This window comes from Heliangelus exortis, chromosome 23 (assembly GCF_036169615.1).
Source record: "Heliangelus exortis chromosome 23, bHelExo1.hap1, whole genome shotgun sequence".
In the NCBI taxonomy this organism is placed as follows: domain Eukaryota; kingdom Metazoa; phylum Chordata; class Aves; order Apodiformes; family Trochilidae; genus Heliangelus; species Heliangelus exortis.
In genome coordinates, this window is record NC_092444.1 from 1,122,725 (window position 1) to 1,147,575 (window position 24,851).

Below are 24,851 nucleotides of genomic sequence, written 5' to 3' on the forward strand. Positions count from 1 at the left end.
CTATTCATGAGGGCAGCAGGAAGAAAGGAGGACTGGATCTTTTATCTTATTAAACGTCTCCCTTCCATCTTTGTTGCCTTTTTCACTAGCTCAGGTCTGTTTTATTCCAGGCTTAGGGAATCAAACTATAAGGCTCCAAAGGGGTAAAGAGACTGACATGATGAATCTAACCTCTGTGATAAAAGAAGTGTAGCTGCTGAAACATCTCCCTTGAACACAGTTATTGTGTTGCTAGGTTTCCATTTAGGCACACAGCCTAAAAGGGCAAGCAAAGGAAGCTGATGCTGTGGATAGTATCTTTATCAACACTTCACAAGGATGTTGGGGAGGAAGAGGGGGAAAGATTTTCCCCTAGCAAAGTTTTGCTGGTGAGAACAGAAAGCTAGTTTCAAAAGCTCCCACAAATTTCCATGGGAAAATTGTTTTCTTAAAAATGAGCTTTAAGGGTAGCAGATTTCATCTGTACCAGCACGTGGCTTTGCGAGCAAAAAGTCTCTGTGTTGATTCTGTCACTTGAACTGTAAAAGTACCTATCTCCCAGTGCCCAAGTCCTCATCCCACTTAACTTGAGCCATGGACTGCCCGGTGAGGTGGTAGATTCTCCGTCCCTGGAGACATTTAAAAAAAGACTGGATGTGGCACTCAGTGCCATGGTCTAGCAACTGCTCCGGTGGGTCAAGGGTTGGACTAGATGATCTCTGAGGTCCCTTCCAACCCGGCTAATTCTATGATTCTAATTCTATGATTCTATGTCTTGCAGCCACAAAAGAGGGCAGGCACCAGTTCTACAGGAACTCACTGCTTGCACATTACATTAGACCCCAACAGACTGGGTACAGCTGACACAACACTAGCCCAATAATTGCATAAGCTAAGGTTGCTAACCAGCACGTTGCTATGTCTGTGCACAAAACCAACGTGCAAGAACACAGGAGGTAGCAGCAAGGCAGCTGTGAAACCCTCCACATGCCTCAGGGACCTGCCACTTTCTGCTTGCTCCCCTTGTCCCTCAGTTATTATACTCGGCTCCCAGCAGCTCCCATCCTTCTCAAGCACTTCCAAAAACCATCCCCGCGTTTCAGGTCATCCCATGGCTAAATAGGAAGGCTCACAAATTAGTTCTTTTTCTCCAGACACTGGCTGGTTAGCTGCTATGTGCTTGGAGACCACCTGGAATATTAAGGGCCCAGGATCGGGCTGCAACCGGGGGACTGTTGCTAAGCAATGTAATGCCCTCCCTAAGTATCCCCAGATTTTTAGGCAGGAAAATTCAATTTCTACACGAGCCAGTATGAAACAGGCAGGTTACCTTCCATGTGCCTGGTACATGGTTCTCTTTATGTCTTCCAGACAAATATCTGACACTCACTACTGAGAGAGACGAGAATCCTGGCTGGCATCCTGCTGATATCCCAGGGCATGAAGAATGCCCCAGAATGCCCCTGCTGCCTCTCCTCCTCCTCCTCCTCAGGGATGCAGGCCAGCCCTCCGCTGAGTCGGGGACACAAAGCTGCTCAGTTCTGGCGCCCAAGTTTTCCCCGAGGAGAGGAGCCCTGCTGCAGGCACAGCTCAATCAGCTCATTATAGAGGCAACCTCCCGGGAAACGCTCTCCTCTGTGCATATTCATGAACTCTCCAGAGCTTCCAGGGAGAGTTGGCTAAACACACAACTGCGGGATTGATCCCTTGTATTCGCAGAAAAAAAATATAAAAACGACCAAAACCCCAAAAACAACATAGGGAAGTGTGTGTGGGGGGGACAGTGGAGGGCGTAAAAAAAAATAAAAAAAATAAAAGGAGTAAACTGCGGAGCGAGGAGAAGGAGCGCGACTGCCAGCCCTGCTCCCTTCTCCCCACCGCCTGCCACAGCGGGACCGGGGGCCCGACCGACCCCCACCCCCCCCGGGCACCTTTTGGGGCAGAGCGGAGCTCCGGGGGTGCAGGCAGCGAGGGGACGGTACAGGGGGGTGGCTGTGTCCCCCATAGCCCCCCCACACACACACAGCCCAGCCCGGGGCCGTTCCGCGGAGCGCAGCACTCACCTCCTCCCGCCGGGGCGGCAGCAGCCGAGGGCTCGGAACGATGCTGGGGCAGAGCCGGGTACCGCGGTACCGGATGCCCGCCCCGCCACCTCCCCCCAGCCCAACCCCCCCCCCCCACCCCGCACCGGCCCCGCTCCCCGCAGCCCTCACCCGGCCCCGCCACCGCCGCCGCCTTTTAACGCCGCTCCGCCGAGCTACCGCGGCCCGCCGGCCCCCGGGGACCGGCCGACCGCCAGCCCCCACCGCTGCGCCGGTGCGGTGCTCCGCGCCCCCGGCTACGGCCGCTGCTCCCCGCTCGCTGCCGCCTCCGCCACCCGCCCCGCCGGGCTGCGGGCGGTGCTGCGGCCGCGCTATAAACCCTGCCCCGTGCCCGGCCCCCCCGACACGGCCCCTGGTGCGGCGGCGCCGGGAAGCACCTACCCCCGGGAAGCATCTACCCCCCCCCCCCCCGGGAAGCATCTGCCCCCCCGAAAGGCACCTACCCCCCCGGAGGGCACTTACCCCCGGGGAGCATCTACCCCCCGGAAGGCACCTACTGCCCGGGGAAGCACTCACCCCCCCGGGAAGGCACCTATCCCCGGGAAGCATCTACCCCCCTGGGGAGGCACCTACCCCCGGGAAGGCACCTACCCCCCCGAGAAAGCATCTACCCCCCCGGAAGGTACCTACCCCCCGGGAAGGCAGCTACCCTCCCCCCAGAAGGCATCTACCCCCCGTAAGGTACCTATCCCCCCCGTAAGGCACCTACCCCCCCGGAAGGCACCTACGCCTGGGGAGGCACCTACCCCCCAGGGAGTCTGCCCCTCCCGGGAAGGGTTACCCCTCCCAGGCAGCCCCCCGAGGGCCCCGGGTGAAGCGGAGTGGCCCAAGGCGATTAGGAACCGGCTCCGGTGCGTGGCCTCCCCGTGCAAGTCCCTGTAGGAGCGGGCAGGTAACGGGAGGGCCGCCGAGCTCAGGGTGCCCTTGGACCCATTCTGGGATCCCCCTGCGCCCCATCTCCCAGGAAGCCTTTGGTTTGGAGGTTTGGTCTGAGGAGTAAAGGAAAACCCGGCGGGACGAGCTCCGGGCTTTGGGGTGGGAATCCGGCACCCCCCCATCTCGGTACCGGGCTGATCTCGGAACAGAAACCTCCAGAAACTTTGGCAGCGGTGCTGCAGGTCCAGCCTGGGATCTGGGAAGGACTCACCTGTTTTCCTTGCTGGCATCCCCACCGCTGGATAAATGCTCCATACAGGAGACATCTATAGGCACTCAGTGCCAGATGTATGCAGCAACAATCCCTGGATTAAGTAGGAGTCACTACATGGGAGGCAGCAAGGCTGTTAACCAGGGCAGTAGAGAAAATATTTTTGATATGAATTCTTTTTTACATTTACCCCAGGCATCCTGCACAGCTCGCTGTCTGACTTGACCCCAGCTGCTTACCTTGGCTTTCAGGATTCCAAGGACTCCTGATAAAGACATCCCTGAGTATAGGGACTTGGTTGTGCTGACAGGAGTCTCTAATGACTGTGCTGGATACAGCAGGCTTGGATTTATTTATTTATTGTGCACTCTTCTGTGACTCACTCCAGTTTTGGAGGCGGGGAGAGAACAACGTTCCCCCCATCCTTGGCCTGATTCCTGAGGTGACCCAGTACTTCAGTGGGCACTCCTGCAAGGGCAGGATTATGTCAGTCAATTGGGGATGGGGATGACTTCTAATCAGGCTACACCATAGGGGTGACCCCGTGTTCTTGTTTGTTTGATTGGTGGTGGTGCCAAAAAAGATCCCCCGGCCCGGTTTTCAGGCAGATTTGTCAAGTCAGTAACAAGGAGAGGAGAGCACGGTGAAACAGCCCCTCTCCTGAGCTTGTCTTCAGACAGGTGGCTGTGTCAGAGCCATCCTGCTCTTCCTCATGCATCACTCCAGCTGAGGAGGAAGCCGGGCAGACAAAGCCAGGCCATCATCTTCCTCGTGGGGCTCCAGGAATGCAAATTTAATGAGGCTCCTAAAGTAAAGCCGCGTTCCCCGAGCTTTGCGCATTCCTGCCGGCGATGGAGGCTTCTGCAGGGAAGGTGATGCTGGAGGGTTTGCAATTTTGTTGAAAACTGCAGGTGTAGAGTAAAGAGAAAAATCGCCTTTTTTAACTTTGCTGGTGATCTGAGCAGAGCCCACGCTGGTGTGAGGGACAGCACTCAATCACCTACACAGCAGAGCCCAGAAACTGGAGGGAGTTATCAATCAGTGCTCAGACAGGAACACAGGTCTCCTCTGCAGTGGTGCTGGCAGCTCTCCAGGTGTGCACAGGCACACACGTGGGAGCCCAGCACACACGTGGGCTTCTCACACACGTGTGAGCCCATCCACACGTGGGCTTCTCACACACGTGTGAGCCCATCACACACATGGGCTTCTGACACATGTGTGAACCCATCACACATGTGGGCTTCTCACACACGTGTGAGCCCATCACACACGTGGGCTTCTGACACGTGTGAACCCATCACACATGTGGGCTTCTCACACATGTGTGAGCCCATCACACACGTGGGCTTCTCACACACCTGTGAGCCCATCCACATGTGGGGTTCTCACACACGTGGGAGCCCAGCACACACGTGGGCTTCTCACACACCTGTGAGCCCATCACACATGTGGGCTTCTCACACACCTGTGAGCCCATCACACACGTGGGCTTCTCACACACGTGTGAGCCCATCACACACGTGGGCTTCTCACACACCTGTGAACCCATCACACATGTGGGCTTCTCACACACTTGTGAACCCATCACACAGGTGGACTTCTCACATACATGTGAGCCCATCACACAGGTGGACTTCTCACATACATGTGAGCCCATCACACACGTGGGCTTCTGACACGTGTGAACCCATCACACATGTGGGCTTCTCACACACGTGAGCCCATCACCAGCATCCTGCTCCCCTCTTGACACAAGCGTGTGGTGCACGGAGCCCTGCAGGGCACACAGCCCCAGGGTGATGCTGACACACCTGCCCACAGGACTCACCTCCTCTCTGCATGCAGAAACACAGCAGCTTGCCAGCTTTAGCTTTCCAAACTTGTACCTGGTTTTCTGACAACATAACCACACGTGACACCTTCCTTCACACACCTGCCACGGAGCCACGCCAGCCCTTGGCTGAACTGGAGTTTTCTCTTGCTGTGTTAGCACCTACAATAAATACAAGAAGGATAAGCCTTTCCCTGTCAAAACAGAGACAGAAGGGGTTTGACAGTCCTGCTCTGTGGCAGCTTCTCTGATTTCAGTCTCTTTCATTCTGCATTGAAAGGAAATCCTGAGCACAGATCCTGTGAGGAGAGGCTGAGGGAGCTGGGGGTGTTGAGGCTGGAGAAGAGGAGGCTCAGGGGAGACCTCATCACTCTCTACAACTCCCTGAAAGGAGGTTGGAGCCAGGGGGGGGTCGGGCTCTGCTCCCAGGCAGAGACAAGACAAGAGGCCATGGGCTTAAGGATTTTTTCCTAATATCCAACCTAAACCTCCCCTGGCAGAGCTTCAGCTCTGGATATTAGGATATTAGGAGAAATTCTTTGCAGAGAGGGTGATCAAACACTGGAATGGGCTGCCCAGGGAAGGGGTGGATTCTCCATCCCTGGAGATATTTCAAAAGAGCCTGGATGTGGCACTCAGTGCCATGGGCTGGGAACCACGGGGGGAGTGGAGCAAGGCTTGGACTTGATGAGCTCTGAGGTCCCTCCCAACCCAGCCCATTCTATGGTTCTATGATTAAAAGAAATATTTCAAATATTCAGGGCTGGGAGGGGCAGGATGGTGAATAATGGAAACCTCCATACCTAGCTTAACATTTCCTTCATGCCCCCTTCATGCTCAGCACCAGCCTCTTCCTGCCAGCATTGCCCTCCCCAGGCCTCACAGAAGGCTTCAACAAAATAGCTGCCAAAATGATGAGTTCATTACCAGTTTAAACCAGCAGGACTGAACAGGTTTTCTTCAGACACAGGTTAGAACTGTCTGCATCACAGCAGTATCCCTGTAGCAAGCTGTACCTACGTGAGCTGCTCTCACCCAGGCCCAAAGGTTTCCGTGCAAACTCCACCATCAGTGCAAAAGCTTCTCCCAAAGCATCAGCATTATTTGTGCCCTTGCTTCACCTCACCCGTGCACACACAAGGCAGTGCACAGACTGCTGTGCTGCACACCACTGCTCTCCTTACCCACACAGGTACACAGACACACGTGTGACACCAAGGGACACCAGCACTGTACTGCAGCCTTCACTACTCAGCTGCATAGTCACAAACCCCTGGCCACAAGCAGACAGGAAAGAGATTGCTACTGCACCTAAAGCCCTCCTGGTTAAAGGATGCCTTTTGGAGCTGGGCAGCTGATATACAACATCCTCCCCTTTATTCCTGCTCTCTGACCTTCTCACAGCCTCAGCACAATTGCCTTGCACACCAGAACCAGGAGCCAGCAGCCCTCCTGCACGCTTGTATTTATGACCCCTCTTCAAAATTCTGACTGCTCATCTACGCAGAATAAAACTACCCAAGCAATCTTTCCTGCTCAGATGCTCATTATTAAAGTGTTAAATAATGCCAGACAGGCTCTCTTAGGCCTTGTAACTTTTATCTGGGGGACTTGCAGCTTCCACAAGGTCTATTACTGCCTGATTGCCCGAAAGGTTTGCAAGTTTGTGCCAGAAAGCAAACAATGGAGCACTGAACCTTTATTAAACACACCTGGGGGCCAGGTGAATGCCTGGGGGATGTGGGGATGTGCAGCTGGGAAGAGGCAGAGCCTCCCAGTATGGCCCTGGGGGGCACACCAGGTACCAGGGATTCTGTAAATGAATGCCTGGCTGTTAGAAGTGTGTCTGGAGGGAAGGGTGACACTGCCTGAGTGGGGGCTCAGCCCCAGAAATACAACTTACCCTGCAGAGTCAGTGCCTGGGACAAGTGGGGTTTTGGTGGTGCAGCTGAGAACAGAATCAGGCTCTGTGAGTTCAGAGCTTCCCCATTTCCTGCAGCTTTCTCCAAGTGCTTGCTGGAAGCCAGGCTGAAAGCAAGGCTTTGAATAGAAGCAGTAAGATTAATAAAGTGGAGAGAAAATAATGGAGAAACCCAGGAAGAAAGAGCAACAGCCCCAAAGCCAGAGGGGCTCCCCTGTTTCATCAGCTGCCAGCTGAGTGTCCCGGGAGAAGCTGCAGATACAGGAACATCCCTCAGCTCCTGAGGGCAATAATCCCTGAAGGATACTGAGCCACACAAAATGCACATTTTCAGAGGAAAAGAATGGGGAGCAGGGACAAAATGCTCTGTTTAGAAACATCCCTGAGTCTTTTTGAAGCTGTGCTCTTTATTTTTCCTGGTGTCTTCCTGTCAGAACACTTGGACTTTTCCTCCTTGTCTTTCCTGGCCCAAACATCCTGCTTGACACAACATCAAGGGAAGGGATGTTTCCTCTCTGTCCTCAAAACCAACAGAGCCACATCCCAAGCTATTTCTGTGTGCCATGTAGTTATGAACCTCAGCCTTGACCTGATCAAGCCAAACAGCCTCTTGTTACTACTGACTCAGGCCTGAGCTCAAACTGCAGCCTCATTATTTCTTACTCAGGCAAAACCAGTGCTCAGCAATGATGTTAAACATTTCCCAGATGCAGAAACAATCCCTTCCCTAAAGAGCACGGAGGTGAAGGCACACAGCCAGCCAGCCTCTCTTTTATTGGGTAACATTTCTCATATATTTCACGGGAGCCAGATGGCACCATCTGAACAGCAGTGAGGCTGCAGCCACATCAGCAAAAGGGAAGAGTCCCAGCCCTGGGCACTGGTGCTGGCAGGGAGCAGGGAGCAGGAAGGGTGCAGGGAGCAGGAAGGGTGCAGGAAAGGTGCAGGAAGGTGCAGGAAGGTGCAGGATGCAGGGAGGGTGCAGGGAGGGTGCTGGCAGCTGCTTCTGTTGGGGTCCAGGACAGCAAAGGGGGGGGTAAGTTTTTTCTTGCATTCAGGCAGCATTTGACACATGGAAACCTAAATGACCACTGCTGCTGGGGCTGATCCAACATTCCTGAGGGCAGGGAGGGTTTCCCGAGTCCTGGCACAGGGACCCATCTGCAGGTCGTCTGAGGAGATGAAAGAGTTGAAAAAAGGGATGGAGTGGATTCTAACCCCCTGCTGCAGTGAAGTGGAGCTGCTGGTTTGCTGGAAGCTCTTTGTTCAGAAGGCCCTCACTGCACTGTGAAATGGAATTTCATCAGCATTCCCCGTGCCAGACTGCATCAGTATCCCACAGCTCCCATCCTCACCAAACAAACCTCCTCACCCTGACTCCTCCACCCGGGATGGATGGGGTGCAGGATTATCAGGGCTGCTGTGCTTCCCTTCCCACCGGAGTCCTGCAGCCCCAGGATGTAATGAATATTCATGGCATAAACATTAGCAATAAGTATTGTGCAAGAAGGGACAAAAATACATCTTAGGCAAAAGAATGAGGAGAAAACAAGTGAGGGACAATCCTTACTCCTGAGCTCGGTACTGAACAGCGTTTTCCTGAGCTGTAACTGGTGGTTTTAAAATGCAAATCAGTCTCGGGTTTTTGAGAGAAAAAAAACCAAACCAAACAAAAAACCAACCCAAGCCCAATGCAGCAAAGCTTTATGGTATTGTAATGAATGCAGGATTTGCAGAGCTGCTTCACCCAGTGCAGGCACAGAGGACCAGGGCAGCCCTGAGGCTCTGCCCCAGCTCCTCTGCCACTGCCTCCCGGTGACCTTGACCATCACATCCTTCCCTCTGGGTCACTTTCCATCAGAGGACATCGGGGAGGAGAGAGAGAAAGAGAGAGAGAAAAGGCCATTTCTGTGCCTCCTGGGGAGGTTGTACATCACAGGGCACTTGGAGGTGGCAGTCAGCAGAAGAAATGGAGCAGCTGTCTCCCTGCAGGGCCCACAAATTGGGGCAGTGTTCCCCTGTTCACAATGCACTTCCTCTGGCAGAGGCTGCTCAATCTTTATTGGAATATTCCTATTCCTTAGTTTAGCTTTGCCTGTGTTTTTTCCACAGAGTGGGTCCTCCCCTTGAGCCTCGGGGTCTGCAGAAAGGCCTCTGCAATTTGTCAGCTCTCAGCACCCACCTGTGAAGCATCTAATATCATTTTACCAGCCCTCTAGTTAAAGAATTTTCCCTAAATAGACTCGACCACACTGATGGCAGCAGGAGTTGAACAGAGAAGCGAGGAAATAATAAGGGAGCTGTTTTACAGATAGATTTTCTTAAAATGATTCATGGTGTAAACCAGAGATCAGAACAATCTATGAGGAGGCAGGGTGCTCTCAGCACATCACAGCCCAGAGGACCCCTCTATTCCTCTGTTCCTGAACCCCCAGGAGCCACTCAGGGATCCTGAATAAATCAGTCTGGTTTCTCTCTGCCCTGGCTTTCTGCTCCCTCCTGTACAGCCCGGTGGGGTGGGGGGGTTGGGGTGCATTTATCTGTTATCTCTTCTTATCAGCTGCTTTCCCCACACTCAGACCTCAGTGTTAATGAACTCTGAACTCTTGCTCCTCTTCACCACATAACCTCCTCCCATTGCATCCAGCAACCCTCCCTTCCTGGTACAGCACAGCTGGGTCTGGCTGCTAGAAACTAAAATCACTCCACAAGGTCACATCAAGGAGGCCAAAAATCACAGGCAGCTGGCAGGAGCCTTCATTGTTACTCACCAGAGAGAATATTACCTGGAAAAGCAGAGTCAAAGAGTGCCATATCCCATATTCCTGGAGGGAGAGCTTTTACCTGAGCTCCTCAGCTGCATTTCCAGGGACAGAAATGCCCCAGCACCTGCCTGACCTTCAGGCAGCAGAAGCCTCAGGTCCTCTCCTTTCTGTGCCACAGACAGAAATCACCCAGAGCCTCCTCTGTCCTGATGCATTTCAGAATTTACCTCTCTGATCAAGGCAAAAATCCCCCAGGAGGAATCCATCCCAAGGAGCAGCAGCCACACTGGGGAAAAGTTAGAGCACCCCAGTAATGAAAAGCCAAGCTGTTCAAACCCAAAAGGGAGGTTTTCTAATCCATATTTAAATTGCTAAGCAGCAGACGTGAAGCTCCCATTACCTGGCACAGAATTTGCAGGTGCTCAAAGCTTTTCAAACCTGGCCATTTGTTTCTAGCAATGTAAATATGGATAAAGAAGGCTCAAAAAATGCAGTGCTGTACCAGCAGAAAGTTGCAGATTTCACTGGAAACACAAATCTTTAAGAGGCACAGGCTGGAACCAAAATATATTAGGTTAAGCTGAAATATTTGGAGTTTCAGATATTTCTTTCTGAAGTAATAGAACCAAAATATGCTTAAGTAAAACATCCTTTCTTACTCCTTCCCCACCAGCTACACACTGGGGAAAATCAGGAGGTTTTGCACATTGGCAGTAGCAGTATAAAAGTGCTCCTGAGAATCAGATGGGAGAAATGACCACTCCAGGAAGCCAGCATGGAATGAGAATCAGAAAAAAAAAAAAAAAAAAGAGGGGGACAAGAAATCAAACACGCTGAAATTCACATGCTGAAAGAAGGGTAGATACCCACTGCCATTCAGAAACAGCAGCAAATGTTGCTCATCTCTTCAGCTACTGGAGAACCAGGAGAGCTTGCAGAAGTGGCAATGGGTCAGCAAATGACCAGAAAGGCAGTAATTCCTCAAAGCCAGAAAAGATACACAGAGAAAAACCCAACCCAACCAACCAAAGCTCTAGTATAAAAGTTCTAGCTTGAAATATTTCTAGAAAATAAAAAATTCCCCGGAAGGTTCCAGGTCAGAAATTCCTAGCAAGATGAAAGGTTCCCCAAAATCCAACCTTCCTCACCTGGTGTAAATCAGTGTGAGGAAATGTGGGAAGTGTTTCAGGATGGATGTAACAAGCACACTGGGCATGTAACATGGCCCAGTGATCACTGCCAGAGAAGATGCCAAATGCTGCCTGTTGATGTTAGCACTGTGGAAAAGAGTGGAGGGAAAACATGGACCAAATTCCTGGTTGCTATAAATCAACCCTGTTCCACTTTGCTCTGGGGGAGGTTGGCCAGTTCCTCTCTGTCTGTTCAATCACCCAGCAGAGGGTTTTATATCGTGTCCTCTTGGCAAATAAACCCTCTGCTCCCCCTCTGAAATAGCCCCCCCAGGCTCATCTCAGCAACAGCTATTTATACAGTGGGAATTTATACAGCTAAATGTTCCTTTCATCTCTGAGTCCTTCCTGATAGCCAAGCAAGCAGCATCCTGCCTCAGGTTAGGGAGGACACTGAAAGCTTGTGCTGTTTTCATGCCCTGAGCGAGCAGAGTGATGGAAGTGCTCCCCCTCTTCTCACTTTGTGCACTGCTTTCTGCAGACATCTCCACCTGAGCACCAGCCTGCTGATGGACAAAGGCTGTTCCACCCCCTGGGAGCCCACAGTGTTCTGGTTCTCTCTGAGAGAGTGAGAAAAAGGGGCCTGGTGTGTGCCTGAGCACCCAGCCCAGATGTGGGTTGGCTTTTTCCAAAGCAGGTGGCTTCAGGCCAGCTCTGCCTGGTGTGGTGGCTCCAGATCATTCCCTGAAGCCCCTCAGGGGCTTAACAGGATGAGGTTCAACATTCCTGCACTTTGGCCACAACAACCCCATGGGGAGCTCCAGGCTGGGCACAGAGTGGCAGAAAGGGACCTGGGAGTCTGGATTGCCAGGAAGGTGACCAGGAGCCCGCAGTGTGCCCAGGTGGCCAAGAAGGCCAATGGCATCCTGGGCTGGCTCAGGAACAGCGTGGCCAGCAGGTCCAGGGAAGGGATTCTGCCCCTGTGCTCAGCCCTGGGGAGGCCACAGCTTGAGTCCTGTGTCCAGTTCTGGGCCCCTCAGCTCAGGAAGGAGATTGAGGTGCTGGAGCAGGTCCAGAGAAGAGCAAGGAGGCTGGGAAGGGATCCAGCACAAGTCCTGTGAGGAAGGGCTGAGGGAGCTGGGGGTGTTGAGGCTGGAGAAGAGGAGGCTCAGGGGAGACCTCATCACTCTCTCCAACTCCCTGAAAGGAGGTTGGAGCCAGGGGGGGGTTGGGCTCTTTTCCCAGGCAACTCTCAGCAAGACAAGAGGGCACAAGAGGTCTCAAGTTGTGCCAGGGGAGGTTTAGGTTGGACATTAGAAAGAATTTCTTTCTGGAGAGGGTGCTCAGCCATTGGAATGGGCTGCCCAGGGAAGGGGTGGATTCTCCATCCCTGGAGATATTTCCAAAGAGCCTGGATGTGGCACTCAGTGCCATGGGCTGGGAACCACGGGGGGAGTGGAGCAAGGGTTGGACTTGATGAGCTCTGAGGTCCCTTCCAACCCAGCCAATTCTATGATTCTAGGATTCTAGGATTCTAGGATTCTTGTATTCCATGATTCATACCAGTGTGGGTGGGTTTGTGTCCATCCTGCTGCTGGGAGCCACAGCTGGGGGGGTAGGGACAGATCCAGCTGTGCTGCCCCCCAGCTGGGAGTGGGGAGCAGCTGAGAACTAAAACCATTGCTGCAAAAGAGCCCCTGCTCTCTGAAAATGGAGAAATGTGTCCTTTGGGCTGGGGAGTTATCTTTTGCAGTTGGTTTTGGTGGCATTTATAGTATAAAGGTAAAGTGAGAAGTGTTAAGAGGCAAGTAGACAGACAAAATGCAGCCAGAGGAAAAAGCTGAAGTGTACATAAACCAAGGCTGGCAGATTGATAAAATATTCCTAGGCAAGAAACAGACAGCACAAAGGACAGGAAGATGGAGAGAGAGATTTAGAACTCAACTTAATACTTCTGTGATTTATTTGCATTAAGCTCAAGCCTTGTGTGTGGCTTGGGTTTTACTTGTTTATTTTGCTTCCCAGACTGCCTCAGGTGCTGGCAGAGAATTGTTTTGTTGAAGCTGCAGTCCATTCTGCACAATTCCAATCCCTTGTCCCTGGGCAAAAATCAGGAAAGTTCTACAGAATTCTGGAAGACTTTTGCAGAATCAGAAACTCCAAAGAGTGATGAGCGAAGTAGCCTGGGTCTCCTCCCTGTGATGAAAGCCCAGCTTCAGAAAACCAGAAACTATCAGCACCCTTCTTGCTGGGCTTCACATGAGGACATTCTGCAAATTATGGAAATTTTTTCCATCCAGCCCTTCTGCACCAGATGGCAGAGCAGTGAGAATGACCAGAGCTGGGGGGTGGCATGGATGTGTTTACTTTGACAAGGCCCAGAGATTAAAGTTCCACCAGTGCCCATCAGCAGTCTGCTACATTCATTTGCTTATAATTATTCCCCATTTTGCCCTGCAGATCCATTTTATAATTGGAGTTATTTGGATCTCTGCAGCTGACATGACCCTGCCCCAAAATAGGGCACCCAGGATCCTCCCCAGGGTGCCCCTTACAAGCCCTGGCACCAATCTGTGGGACACTGAGCCCCTTTCAGGCCACAGAGAGAGGATTGGGATCTTGCAGAACCTTTTCTGCTCCAGTCAGGCTGTCCAAAAGTGCAGGAAGGGAAGGAAAAATGCAGAGAAATAGGTGGGTACAGGAATGAGAACAGACAAAAGGGAAAAGGAATGCAGGAGGTGGGTGAAGGAGTTAAAGTGGCAGAAGAGAAGAGGAGCTACCTATGGGCTCTGCCACAGGATGTGTGCAAGAGGGACAGCAAAGCTGCAGAGGAGGCACCTTCTTAGGTATAGCATGAAACCCTAGGGAAAAAAAAAAAAAAGAAACAGGAGAAAGTTAAAGTAGGAATAAGAAAAAGTCACTGAGACTGTGCAGTTAAAACTGCAGAAAGCCCAAGTACACGAGTGCTGGGGGAAGGGGGAGAGGCAGCTAATGGAGAAGTTTCTTTGAACATCATAAAAAAAAAATCAGTTGCTTCCAGATGTAATGTGCTCCATGCTGCCTGCAAAACCCCAGCTGGGAGCACCATCCATTTCCTGGGTGCTCAAGCACCAGGGAGCTGCACTCTTTTGGGTGCTGTTTGCTTCTGATGAATGCTGCTGTGAGAAGTGCATTAAGGCCAGCTTTAAGAGAGGTTTATTAGCCTCTGAAAAGCAGGGCCCATCACTGCCCAGACTATTTATAAACCAGTCTGGCTTGAGAGTGGGACCAGCTTTCCCCAGGACGTGCAGGGTGGCACTGCTGATGCCACATCTGTGATGAATGGATGTGTGGACAAAGGAGAAGCTGGGCAGCTGTCCTTATCTCCTTCCTACAATAATTAGTGCTGCCTCTCAGGGAGAATTGGCTTCAGCATCAGGTTCTCAGGAAAGCCTCAAGTGTTCATCAGGAAATTGCACAGCACTCTCAGCCCCCCAGTTTGCAGGAGATCATCCCCAGGGGTGGCACACACTGGGGTGTAATTATGTTGGACTTTTGGGATGCAGATCATCACCAGAAGGGTCTGTGTGTGAGCCAGGTCAGGTGGCAGGGATGTGGTTTGAGCTGTTCTGTGCTTTGCTAAACCCACAGGCTCATTATCCAGCTCCTCTTTCCCTGGAGCAGCAGAAGGGTGGGAGCTCTGCCTCACTCCAGGACTCAGCCAAAGGCTGACAGGGACTCAGGGGCATTGCCTCCTGCTGGGCTTTGCACCTTCTGCTGACTCTTTCTTGGTGTTTTCCCCAAGATGGTCCCAGCCCTGTTGGGACCTTCTCTGCTCCTGACCCTGGATCAACCACTGCCAATCTCCAAGCATCCTTTGCCAGGAATCTTACTCTCTTCTCCTGTGATGAGCTGCACAGCACCACAGGGAAGGAGCAGAATTTAAGTTATTGAAGTATTAATATCAAGTATTAATTTAGGTCTGCAGCAATCAGCCAGGACACCTGGGCCTTCAGGCACCTGTGTTATGGGGGAGCCAGTCACAGTCTCATAAATATTCATGCCACTCATCCCCAAACTGTTGGAGCTGCTTCCCCAACCTCTCTTCTTTCCTCTGGTTCCCATCCAGCCCCCCTGACCCAGGGAGGAGAAATCATTTCCTTTCCATTCCCATCTCACTGATACCAGATATTTGCTGGGGCCATAACTGATGCCATGGCAGTGCAGAACTACACACGTGGCTGGCAAGAACAGCAATGGCCTGGCCAAACCTCACTCATCCCTTACAGGAGGAGATGGAGAGATCCTGCTGGACCCTCCCTGCAGTCACCTCCCCATCAGCAAACCCCAGCACATCATCCCTGAGCCTCAGGAGGGAGATTCTCACAGTCAGCAACCACCTCAACCCCACCTGAGACCAAAAGATGATCTGAGTTTCCAAAAGAGTGGCCTCATGGTGTAAATCAGTGGGGTCACAGCACTGGCTGTTGGTCTGAGGGGTTCAGATCAGATCCCACCCACTGCAAACCTTGACAAGAAGTCCTGAGACACCAGGGAAGTGGTGCCTGCAGGTGCCTGATTCCCAGGGGTATCCCAATGCTTCACTGCTTCCCAAGACTGCTCCAGAAATGCCCATGGGCTGTGCTCCTAGGGAAATAGAAACCCTGGGAATACGTGGCTGAAACTATGCTTGACCCCAAGAGGAGCTGGAGTTGGTCCTGGGATGAGTCCACAGGATTCCCAAGGGAACCACAGCAGGGACACAGGAGTCTCCACAGCCCAGAGATCCACAAGGGTGCCCATTTCATCTCTCACAGCAGCTACCCAGGAACTGAAATGTTAAATCCATCACCTGCTCTCCAGATTTATTGTCCTGAAGGCCATTATGACTTTTGTGAGCTTTGGAGTGCAAAACAATGTTAGAAACACACATTATTTATCAGACACACTACAGTGGCTCCTCCTCAGCCATCACTGTCTGCTGGGGGAATAAATCTTGGCCCTGTGCTTAGGGAAAAAAAAAAAAACAAAAAGCTATTTCTGTCAGATAGGAGACCAGCTGAAGCTTTTGAAAGAATCTGATTTTAATATTGCTAATGCTTGTGCTTTTTTGTGCACCCAAACAGCTTTCTGAAGGGGCCTGATTGATTTTGCCTCTCCAGTCATGTTTAATCATCCTTTTCTCAGGCTGGTAAGAGGCTGGTCACAGTTTTCAAAAGTGACTTGTGATTTGGGCTGCTTCCCTTCCCTTACAGACACAGCCTCAGTGAAAATCAATACCAAATTAAATCACAGTCAGCAGTGTGACCACTGAAAGGGTGGTGAGAGGGGAAGGGTTTGTATTTTTTTAAATTAGAGAGAAATTGAAAAAAGACAACTCTGTGGCTTCAACAGAAGCACCCATGAAAGAAGGGTACTGGTAAACACAGAATGTCCTTTAGCACCCTATTAACTCCTGGCTAGGACACAGCCTTGGCCCCTGCTGGAAGTGAAACACTTGTGTAGCACACTGCACAGCCAGGTTCTCCCCTGTTAATCCTGATTTCTGCCATTTAACCCCAATAAATTGAAGAAAGCTCCCTCTGACATAACTCAGGAAGCCAAAGCCAGATGAGAAAGGGCAAATGCAGCCTTCTGCTCCAGGTCCTGCAAACGTTTTCCACTTCCCCTGAGTCTGGGAGGAGCAAACCTCGATGCTTTACATCCACAAACCTGTGAGCTCCCCCAGGGCACTGGGAGAAACCCCACACACAGATTTTAGGTCCCTCCATGGGCTTTTCAGGGTCTGGTTTGTTTCCCTGCCTCCTCCCCTGGATGCCAACAGCAGTGGGATTTCAATTGCCCACAAGAAGTTCTGGACTCTGCCTTAGGGTCTGCCTGGTGTTATTCAGAGGTTCTGTGCTCTGTGACTGGTAAATGCAAACATTTTCTCTCTCAGCAACTGAACATCTCAGCCATCTCCTGCTTTCTTTCTTTCTTTCTTTCTCCCCCTTTGCCTCCTACCTACTTGATAATTTTTCCCTTTTTATTGTGGAGATTCTGCCTGTAATGGGAACTTTGCAGAAAGGAAAATAAAAAAGCACAATTTGATGTTATGCTTGCTGTTCAGAAGTTTGTTTCTCTTTCTTCTTGTTAAATATTAACATGTTGATTCATAAGCAAAATCAAGTCTATAAATATAGTCTTTTTCTTCTTTTTGAACCATAAAACTCAAAGTTATGGTTCCCACAGCAACCATACCTCACCCTCAATATGCCCATACGTTAAGGACAGGGAAATTATCACCTAAGGCATCAACTGAATAGGAAGGGGGGGATCAGTTACTGCCAGCAGGGCTGTGAAAGGTTAAAATCCCAGAGATGTGGAACATTTCAGATCTGTCTGTGACAATATGTCATACCAAAAGAAAGAAAAAAAATCTCAGAGATCTTGATCCTTATGACCAGAAATGGGATTAAGCCTTGCAGCATGCAGAACTGGTGGACTGAGGTGCTTTTACCTTTATCACTGAACCCCCCTGGCCTCAAGGATGCAGTGGCAGTGCCTCTGAAGCTTCTCCCTTGGACAGAGCTGATGGGGTGAGCCAGACCCACAAGAACTGGGGGGCAGCAGCTCCCTGTGTCCCCCAGAACAGGGCGAGCACCACACACCAGACCCCAAGGCAAGAAGAGTTGTTTCTCCATTAATTCTCACATCCAACCTGTCACAGAGCCAGCCTCCCCCAAGCCCATCTGTCACCCATCTTGTCAGCTGCCACCCAGGAGAAGGACAGGTCTGAAATCCAGCTTCTTAGAAAGCCCTGGAGCCCCAGGGGATGCAGACAAAAGGCTGGCAGGAGGTCTCAGCCCCTCCAGCCCCCCATCCTCTAGTAGGCAGGCACCAGAGAGAGGTGTTTAAGCACAAACTGCATCCCAGGGGACTTGGGTGAAGTTATTCTATTTATTTGCACAGTAAGCTGAAAGGGCAGTGTGTTCCCATGCCATAAAGGCTTTAGCAAACAGAGTCCTCCAGGTGCTGATGCTCCTTTGTGAGGCCTGAGAGCTGGGAATGAGACCCCTGACAAGGACACTGCAAGGAAGGAGAAAAGCAGCACACGTGTCCAAACCACCCCAGGGTCCTGTCAAATGGGGCATCAAACAGGCACCACCACTTCAGAGGGACCAAATGCCTCCAGCAACCACTGGTATTTCCATTAACCAGCAAGGAGAGAGGCAGAGGAGGGTGGAAGAGGAACAGAAAGGGGTTGGGAGGACCCAAGCCCCCCTGTGCTGTTCCCCCAGCAGAGGGGGTTTCCTTACATCCAGCCCTTTGGGACCTGCACGACTGCTCTCAGCAACATTTGCTGTCATTTCCCACTGGATGTGCTTTTAAACAAGCTTCCCAGTCAGCTCCTTTAAATAAACATGAAGGCAGAAGCTTTGGAGAATACAGCTGGGGTTTGCAGAGCATGCTGTTTGATGTGCTGCCTGGTGCAGGGGATTGGGTGTGATCTCACAATTAGAGGCTGCATCCCAGTCCAGCCCAGAAGCATTAAAACAGCTTTTGCTTTCCTGTTTCCTGGCTGTGCTGGATGAGCCTCTCACTCCTGCACGGAGTTTCCTAAGTTTTCCACCAGTGCTGCAAAAAGATTCTCCTCCCACCCCCTTCCAAACCATCAGAAGGGAAGAATCCCTTCTGATGAAGAAGAATAAGAACAAGAACAAGAAAAAGAATAAAGAATAAGAAGAATAAGAAGAATAAGAAGAATAAGAAGAATAAGAAGAATAAGAAGAATAAGAAGAATAAGAAGAATAAGAAGAATAAGAAGAATAAGAAGAATAAGAAGAATAAGAAGAATAAGAAGAATAAGAAGAATAAGAAGAATAAGAAGAATAAGAAGAATAAGAAGAATAAGAAGAATAAGAAGAATAAGAAGAATAAGAAGAATAAGAAGAATAAGAAGAATAAGAAGAATAAGAAGAATAAGAAGAATAAGAAGAATAAGAAGAATAAGAAGAATAAGAATAAAGAATAAAGAATAAAGAATAAAGAATAAAGAATAAAGAATAAAGAATAAAGAATAAAGAATAAAGAATAAGAATAAGAATAAGAATAAGAATAAGAATAAGAATAAAGAATAAGAATAAAGAATAAGAATAAAGAATAAGAATAAAGAATAAGAATAAAGAATAAGAATAAAGAATAAGAATAAAGAATAAGAATAAAGAATAAGAATAAAGAATAAGAATAAAGAATAAGAAAAAAGAATAAGAATAAAGAATAAGAATAAAGAATAAAGAATAAGAATAAAGAATAAAGAATAAGAATAAAGAATAAGAATAAAGAATAAGAATAAAGAATAAGAATAAAGAATAAGAATAAAGAATAAAGAATAAAGAATAAAGAATAAAGAATAAAGAATAAAGAATAAAGAATAAAGAATAAAGAATAAAGAATAAGAATAAAGAATAAAGAATAAGAATAAAGAATAAGAATAAAGAATAAAGAATAAGAATAAGAATAAGAATAAGAATAAAGAATAAGAATAAGAATAAGAATAAAGAATAAGAATAACCTGTTGCAGGGCAGAGAGGGATCCTGGCCCCTCTGGCAGCCAGCTGGGAATGCCGAGAGGAGCCAAAGTCATTGCACACTAACAGTGCCCTCCAAACACTCCTCAGTGTTCCACCTGCATGTCTTTCTATGCTGTGCATGTTTTATGGTTCCCTGATTTATGATTTATGGTTCCCTCTAATTGTCCTCTTCCAGTGGCCACCACTGGTACATACTGGAAGTGACTCCCTTGCTTCAGCCTGAGCAGCTCCAACCCTGGAATGGAATGAACAGCACCACCTCCAGCTCACAAAAGTCCTGAATAACCCACAAAGAAGTCCTGAAGTTTACAGGGCATCAAAAAGTCTAAAATCAGCTCTTAACCCCATTAATTCCATTCTGCATTCTCTGACTCCTTCCCCTTCCCAGTCAGACACCCAAAATGAACATCTTGCAAGATGGGTTTCTCTTGCTAGAGGTGCCTCTGTACCTTGGAGCTTTTGTACCAAACCAAAGTCACTCAGGAATGCTATGGAATTCCTCATCAGAGAGGAGATATTAAGTTGCTTAAGAGTATCATCAAAAATCTGATAGGCAAGGTTGGAAAAAGTCTGGCACCTTTGCTGTCTCTTTCCTTTCCTTTCCTTTCCTTTCCTTTCCTTTCCTTTCCTTTCCTTTCCTTTCCTTTCCTTTCCTTTCCTTTCCTTTCCTTTCCTTTCCTTTCCTTTCCTTTCCTTTCCTTTCCTTTCCTCTTTCCTTTCCTTTCCTCTTTCCTTTCCTCTTTCCTTTCCTTTCCTCTTTCCTTTCCTCTTTCCTTTCCTTTCCTCTTTCCTTTCCTTTCCTCTTTCCTTTCCTTTCCTCTTTCCTTTCCTTTCCTTTCCTCTTTCCTTTCCTTTCCTCTTTCCTTTCCTTTCCTTTCCTTTCCTCTTTCCTTTCCTCTTTCCTTTCCTCTTTCCTTTCCTTTCCTCTTTCCTTTCCTCTTTCCTTTCCTCTTTCCTTTCCTTTCCTTTCCTTTCCTTCCCTTCCCTTCCCTTCCCTTCCCAACTTAACTCACTCATCTCAGCACTGCTGCATTCTCCTTTCCCAACCCTGGGAAAAGGAGGTTAAATCCAAGTTGCTGAATCCACTGAAGTGTTCTGTCCTGTCCTGTCCTGTGCTGTGCTGTCCTGTCCTGTCCTGTCCTGTCCTGTGCTGTCCTGTCCTGTGCTGTCCTGTCCTGGCCATTCCCCTGATGCAAAGCAAAGCCTCCAAGGCTGAATCCCCTGTGGCAGGAATCATGTTTATCCTAAGGAGAAACAAAGAAGGAAGAGAACAAAGGAAAAGGGAAAGAGGAGAGAAAACAAGAAAGGAAAAGACAAAGAGAAGAGTGAAAGGGAGGGATATAGATAGACCCATTAATTTGCCTCTGTTTGCTCTGGGAATTAAACAACAAACTGCAATGTCTCTGGTTTATCTTGGTTCCTCAGCTGTGAAACGTGCTGTGCTCCAGTGTCTTCTGAGCTTTAAAGATTTGCCAGGGAGCTGGGGCTGGAGCAAAAGGCTCAGCAAACAGAGATAGCAAAGGCAGCTTCATACATCACCCTCAGAGGAAATTCATTCCTTTCAGTGCTGCCCATGGGTGAAATTACATTATATTCTCTTTGGATAATTGGATGTCATATACCACCCCACTTGTTAGAGGATGGCACTGCCTTCCCTACAGATGCTGCACCAGCATCCCAGGACAGGGAACACGAGGCACAAGTCTCGTGAAGTATGGAGAAAAAAAGGAGAAAAAAAGTGAGGACACAGAGGTGGTGGCTGTGAGCTGTCCTGGCTACAAACTGGACCTCTCAGGGTCAGCTTAGGAATGGAAAGGGGGAAAACCAGGACAAGGCAAAGCATATGAAACAAAAAAAGAGATGAAGAAAGTGAAAGGGAAGGGAGAAAATCTGAAAGAGGAGAAAAGAGGAGGAGGGGAAAGTTGCAGAAGGAGCTTGGTTTCAAACATCTCCAGGCACCTCTCGACAGAGCTGCTGCAGGACTGGGTGCAGGTGGGTACTGAGCACTGATCCTCCAGCTCCAGCTGGATCTCCCTCCTCATGGAAATCTCCCTCCTCATGGAAATCTTCCTCCTCATGGAAATCTTCCTCCTCATGGAAATCTCCCTCCTCATGGAAATCTCCCTCCTCATGGAAATCTTCCTCCTCATGGAAATCTCCCTCCTCATGGAGATCTCCCTCCTCATGGAAATCTCCCTCCTCATGGAAATCTCCCTCCTCATGGAAATCTCCCTCCCCATATCAAGGGAGAACTGGTTCACTTGGAGGTTTTCCCCATCACAAAGCACAAACCTCTCCTTCTTAAACAGGAGGGGGGGATGCAGAGGTCTTTTAGTTAGAAATCCACTGGGTGGCCAAGCCTGGGTCTGTGCAGGGACAGGAGACATAAAAGGTGCTCTGTAATCCTCTAGAAATACAGCAGTTTTCTTTAATCCCTGTCACTGAGGATCAGAGGAATTCCACCCCCCAGCCATGCCTTGCTGCATTTTGTATTTCCCACTTATCTGCATTTTGTCTAAAATGCCCTCAGTTCCCCCTCATTTTGTCCTTTCTTGCAATGCCTCACTCCAGTTCATTGATGACTTTTTAATAGCACAGTTAGAGGTGTCAACACAGGCCAGAGGACAATTTCATGTGTCATATTGTCCCAGTGCATCCTGGGAACCCCATCTGGCTCAAGCAAACTTATTTTATTGAAATAATTTCTCCTCCCTGCTAGTTATTGAATCGTCTTGGCTCAATGGCCTCGCTCAATATCAACTTTTCAGGCTTAATAATTAGTGCTGGAAAAAAAGAGTTTCGGTGAGTAAGTGTTTAATGTCACACATGATTAGGAGAGGCAGAGATGACCTCACAAGACAATTCAATCTGGGGCTGCAAGGGGTCAGGTAAGGGACAATTTGGGACATGTTCCAGGCTGGGGCTGATGCCAGTCAGTGCCTGCACAGTTATTATGGGAACCAAAGCCTCCTCTTCCATCCCATATATTTTGATTTTGCTTCAAGGCCTAGAAACAGATATTGGCCTTTATTTTTCCCCCTGGGGTGAGCTATCCCTGCATGTCCCACCCTTCAGAAAGCTTGGTTGCAACGACTTCTGCACTTCTCATTTAGCAAGAGAGAGTCACCACGTTTGGAAGGAATTTCTGCAAGAACAAACGGGCAAATCCCTGGTTTTACTGAAGCCTTCCCGTGTCAGTGTGCCCAGGACTGGGCTCCATGTGCTCATTTCCTGATGACAGCAGAAATGCAGACTTGGAACTCCTGGATAAGCTGTAGAAGCAAACCATGGAGCACAGAGTGATTGCTTTGCCTGGCTGCTTGGCCCTATCTACCTACCCAAACTATTACTACCTACTTTCCCATTTATCCACCCTCTGCTCTCAGTCCTTCCTGCCAGGATTTTTGTGTTAATGGCTGATGTGTTCTGTCCCCAGAGGTATGGGAACATGAGACTCAGATTTAAAAAAAAGAAAAGAGACAAAGCAATAGGTGTGTTTAGGAGTGAAGATGAGCATCTAATTATTCTGGGGCATCTTCTAAATTATCTTCCCATGGCACTGAGTTCTCCCAGTTCTGGGAATACTGTCCTGACTGATCCACTGTCCTTCCTCTGCATATTTAACAAGTGACAAGCTGGAGATGACAGAGCTCTCCATGCTCACAGTGATTGAAGCCCTGTCTTAAAGCATTTAATAAAAGATTTTTTTCCCCCCACTTAAAATTCCCTAACACACCAATCCTCCACATCTTCATACCCTCCACACGTGGCTCTCGGGAGTCGTAATAAGAAAAACTGCTCAATGAAAACTACATTCCTGCCTTTCTCTGGCTCCCTCATCCCTCTTCTCACGGAGCCTTCTCCCCCATAAACTCTTCAGTGCAAGACTTAATAGGATCTGGGAAGCACTTGATAGCAGCTGTCACCCCTTTATGCCTCCACCCAGGCTGCCCTCTGCTCTCCCCCATAAACGAGCTCATCGATCTGTCCTCTGCAAGATGTATTTCATTTTCCTGGAACTCCTCATCTGCCTCTTTGTCCCAGAATAAAGAGTGACTGGATGAGAAATGGGCTCCCTGTTTATGGTGGTATTTTCTGTGCAGAAGATTGATTTGCTTTGATAGCCACCAACTCCCCTCACTGGCAACCCAGCAGTGACCTTAAGAGCCTCCAGTTTGTATCAGAAAGAGAGAAAGACACCTGCACATCCAGAGCCTCATCCTGGGGAGGGAAAACCCAGCTCAGCCCTGAGCCTGAGAGCTGGGTACAACAGAACAATCAGAACAATCTCCTTCTCACTGTTCTCAAAAGTCTGGGGGCTGGAGGGTTCTCAAATGGGACAAGGGTGGCCTTGGGGGACAAGGCCACCCCCTCAAAGGGGACAAGGGGACCCATATCAGGGTCCAGTTCAGCACTGACAAAGACCCAACTCCAAACAGAAAGTGGCAAATTTCAGTGGGTTATTGCAGACCCAATAACCCATCCCTGGGGTCTGCAAACCTCCGAGTCGAGGTTTGCCAAATGAACACTTGGCACTGGAAGATGCTGCAGGTTTGGAATCTGCTCAGAGGGATGGGGTCCCAGGGGGTTGCTGGGGCAAGGCACTGCCTTGAAGGCATCCCTGAGGAGTGAGGGTTTCCCCAGGTGATGGAGGTGTTGCTGTGTGTCTGGGGAGGAACACAAACTGCAAAATGAGGTGAGAAACCTGGGGGAGGCTGTCCCTGCTCCTTTGGAGCAAGACAAGCTTTGGCCACTGAGAAGAGAGGAGCTGTGCCAGGCCCTGCACTGGATGAGGAGGGCATGGAGAGGCAGGGGGGGATTCCACCCACTGCAGCTGGATCCACCTCTGCATCCCAGGTGAAAAACAATCCTACAACTTCCCACCAGCTGCTCACGACAGAGAGGGTGAGGCTGTGTTCCTAGCAGTAAGCTAGTGGGGATCTGGGCACAGCTTTATCCTCCATCATTGTGAATATTTAAATTTTAATTAAACAATTGGGAGTCTCTTTGTTTTGCTGGGTTCCTCTCAGTCCCAGTGCCACGGCAGCAGCAGGAGGGAAGTGGCAGCAGAACACATCAGGACTAGCACAGAGATCATCAAAGTGAGATTCAGCTTCCTCAGAATCCCAGGCAGCAGGGAGTTCTCTAGGAAAAAAGCTATCTGGACTTCTCAGCTGCTTTAGGATCCCTGACACTGATCTGCATCTTGCATAGGATCATTTCAGGGAGGCTTTAGTCAGCTCTTTCCTCCACTTCCTTCCCTCCCTCTCTGTATTATTCAAGCCAGGATGTGTACAGTAAAGCAAGATGGATTCTTTCTTTTCCAACCTGACCTTCACATACAAACACAGTGAATAATTATGCATAAAAGCACTAAAAAAATAAACAAAAAAAACCCACTTGGATAAATTTGGGACTGCA

At 49.5% G+C, this 24,851-nt stretch overlaps 1 protein-coding gene across 2 annotated transcripts in view; it reads right to left on the minus strand.

The window, feature by feature from the left end:
* DISP3 (dispatched RND transporter family member 3) overlaps positions 1–24,851 on the minus strand; it is a 127,667-nt gene that overhangs the window by 34,369 nt on the left and 68,447 nt on the right. The window contains exon 3 of one of the 2 annotated variants that reach the window (XM_071767188.1): positions 5,060–5,224. In XM_071767188.1, coding sequence (XP_071623289.1) covers positions 5,060–5,224 — 165 coding nt within the window. Of the gene's footprint in view, positions 1–2,192; positions 2,359–5,059; positions 5,225–24,851 lie in introns of those variants that run through there. The other variant, XM_071767189.1, reaches the window with a different exon arrangement.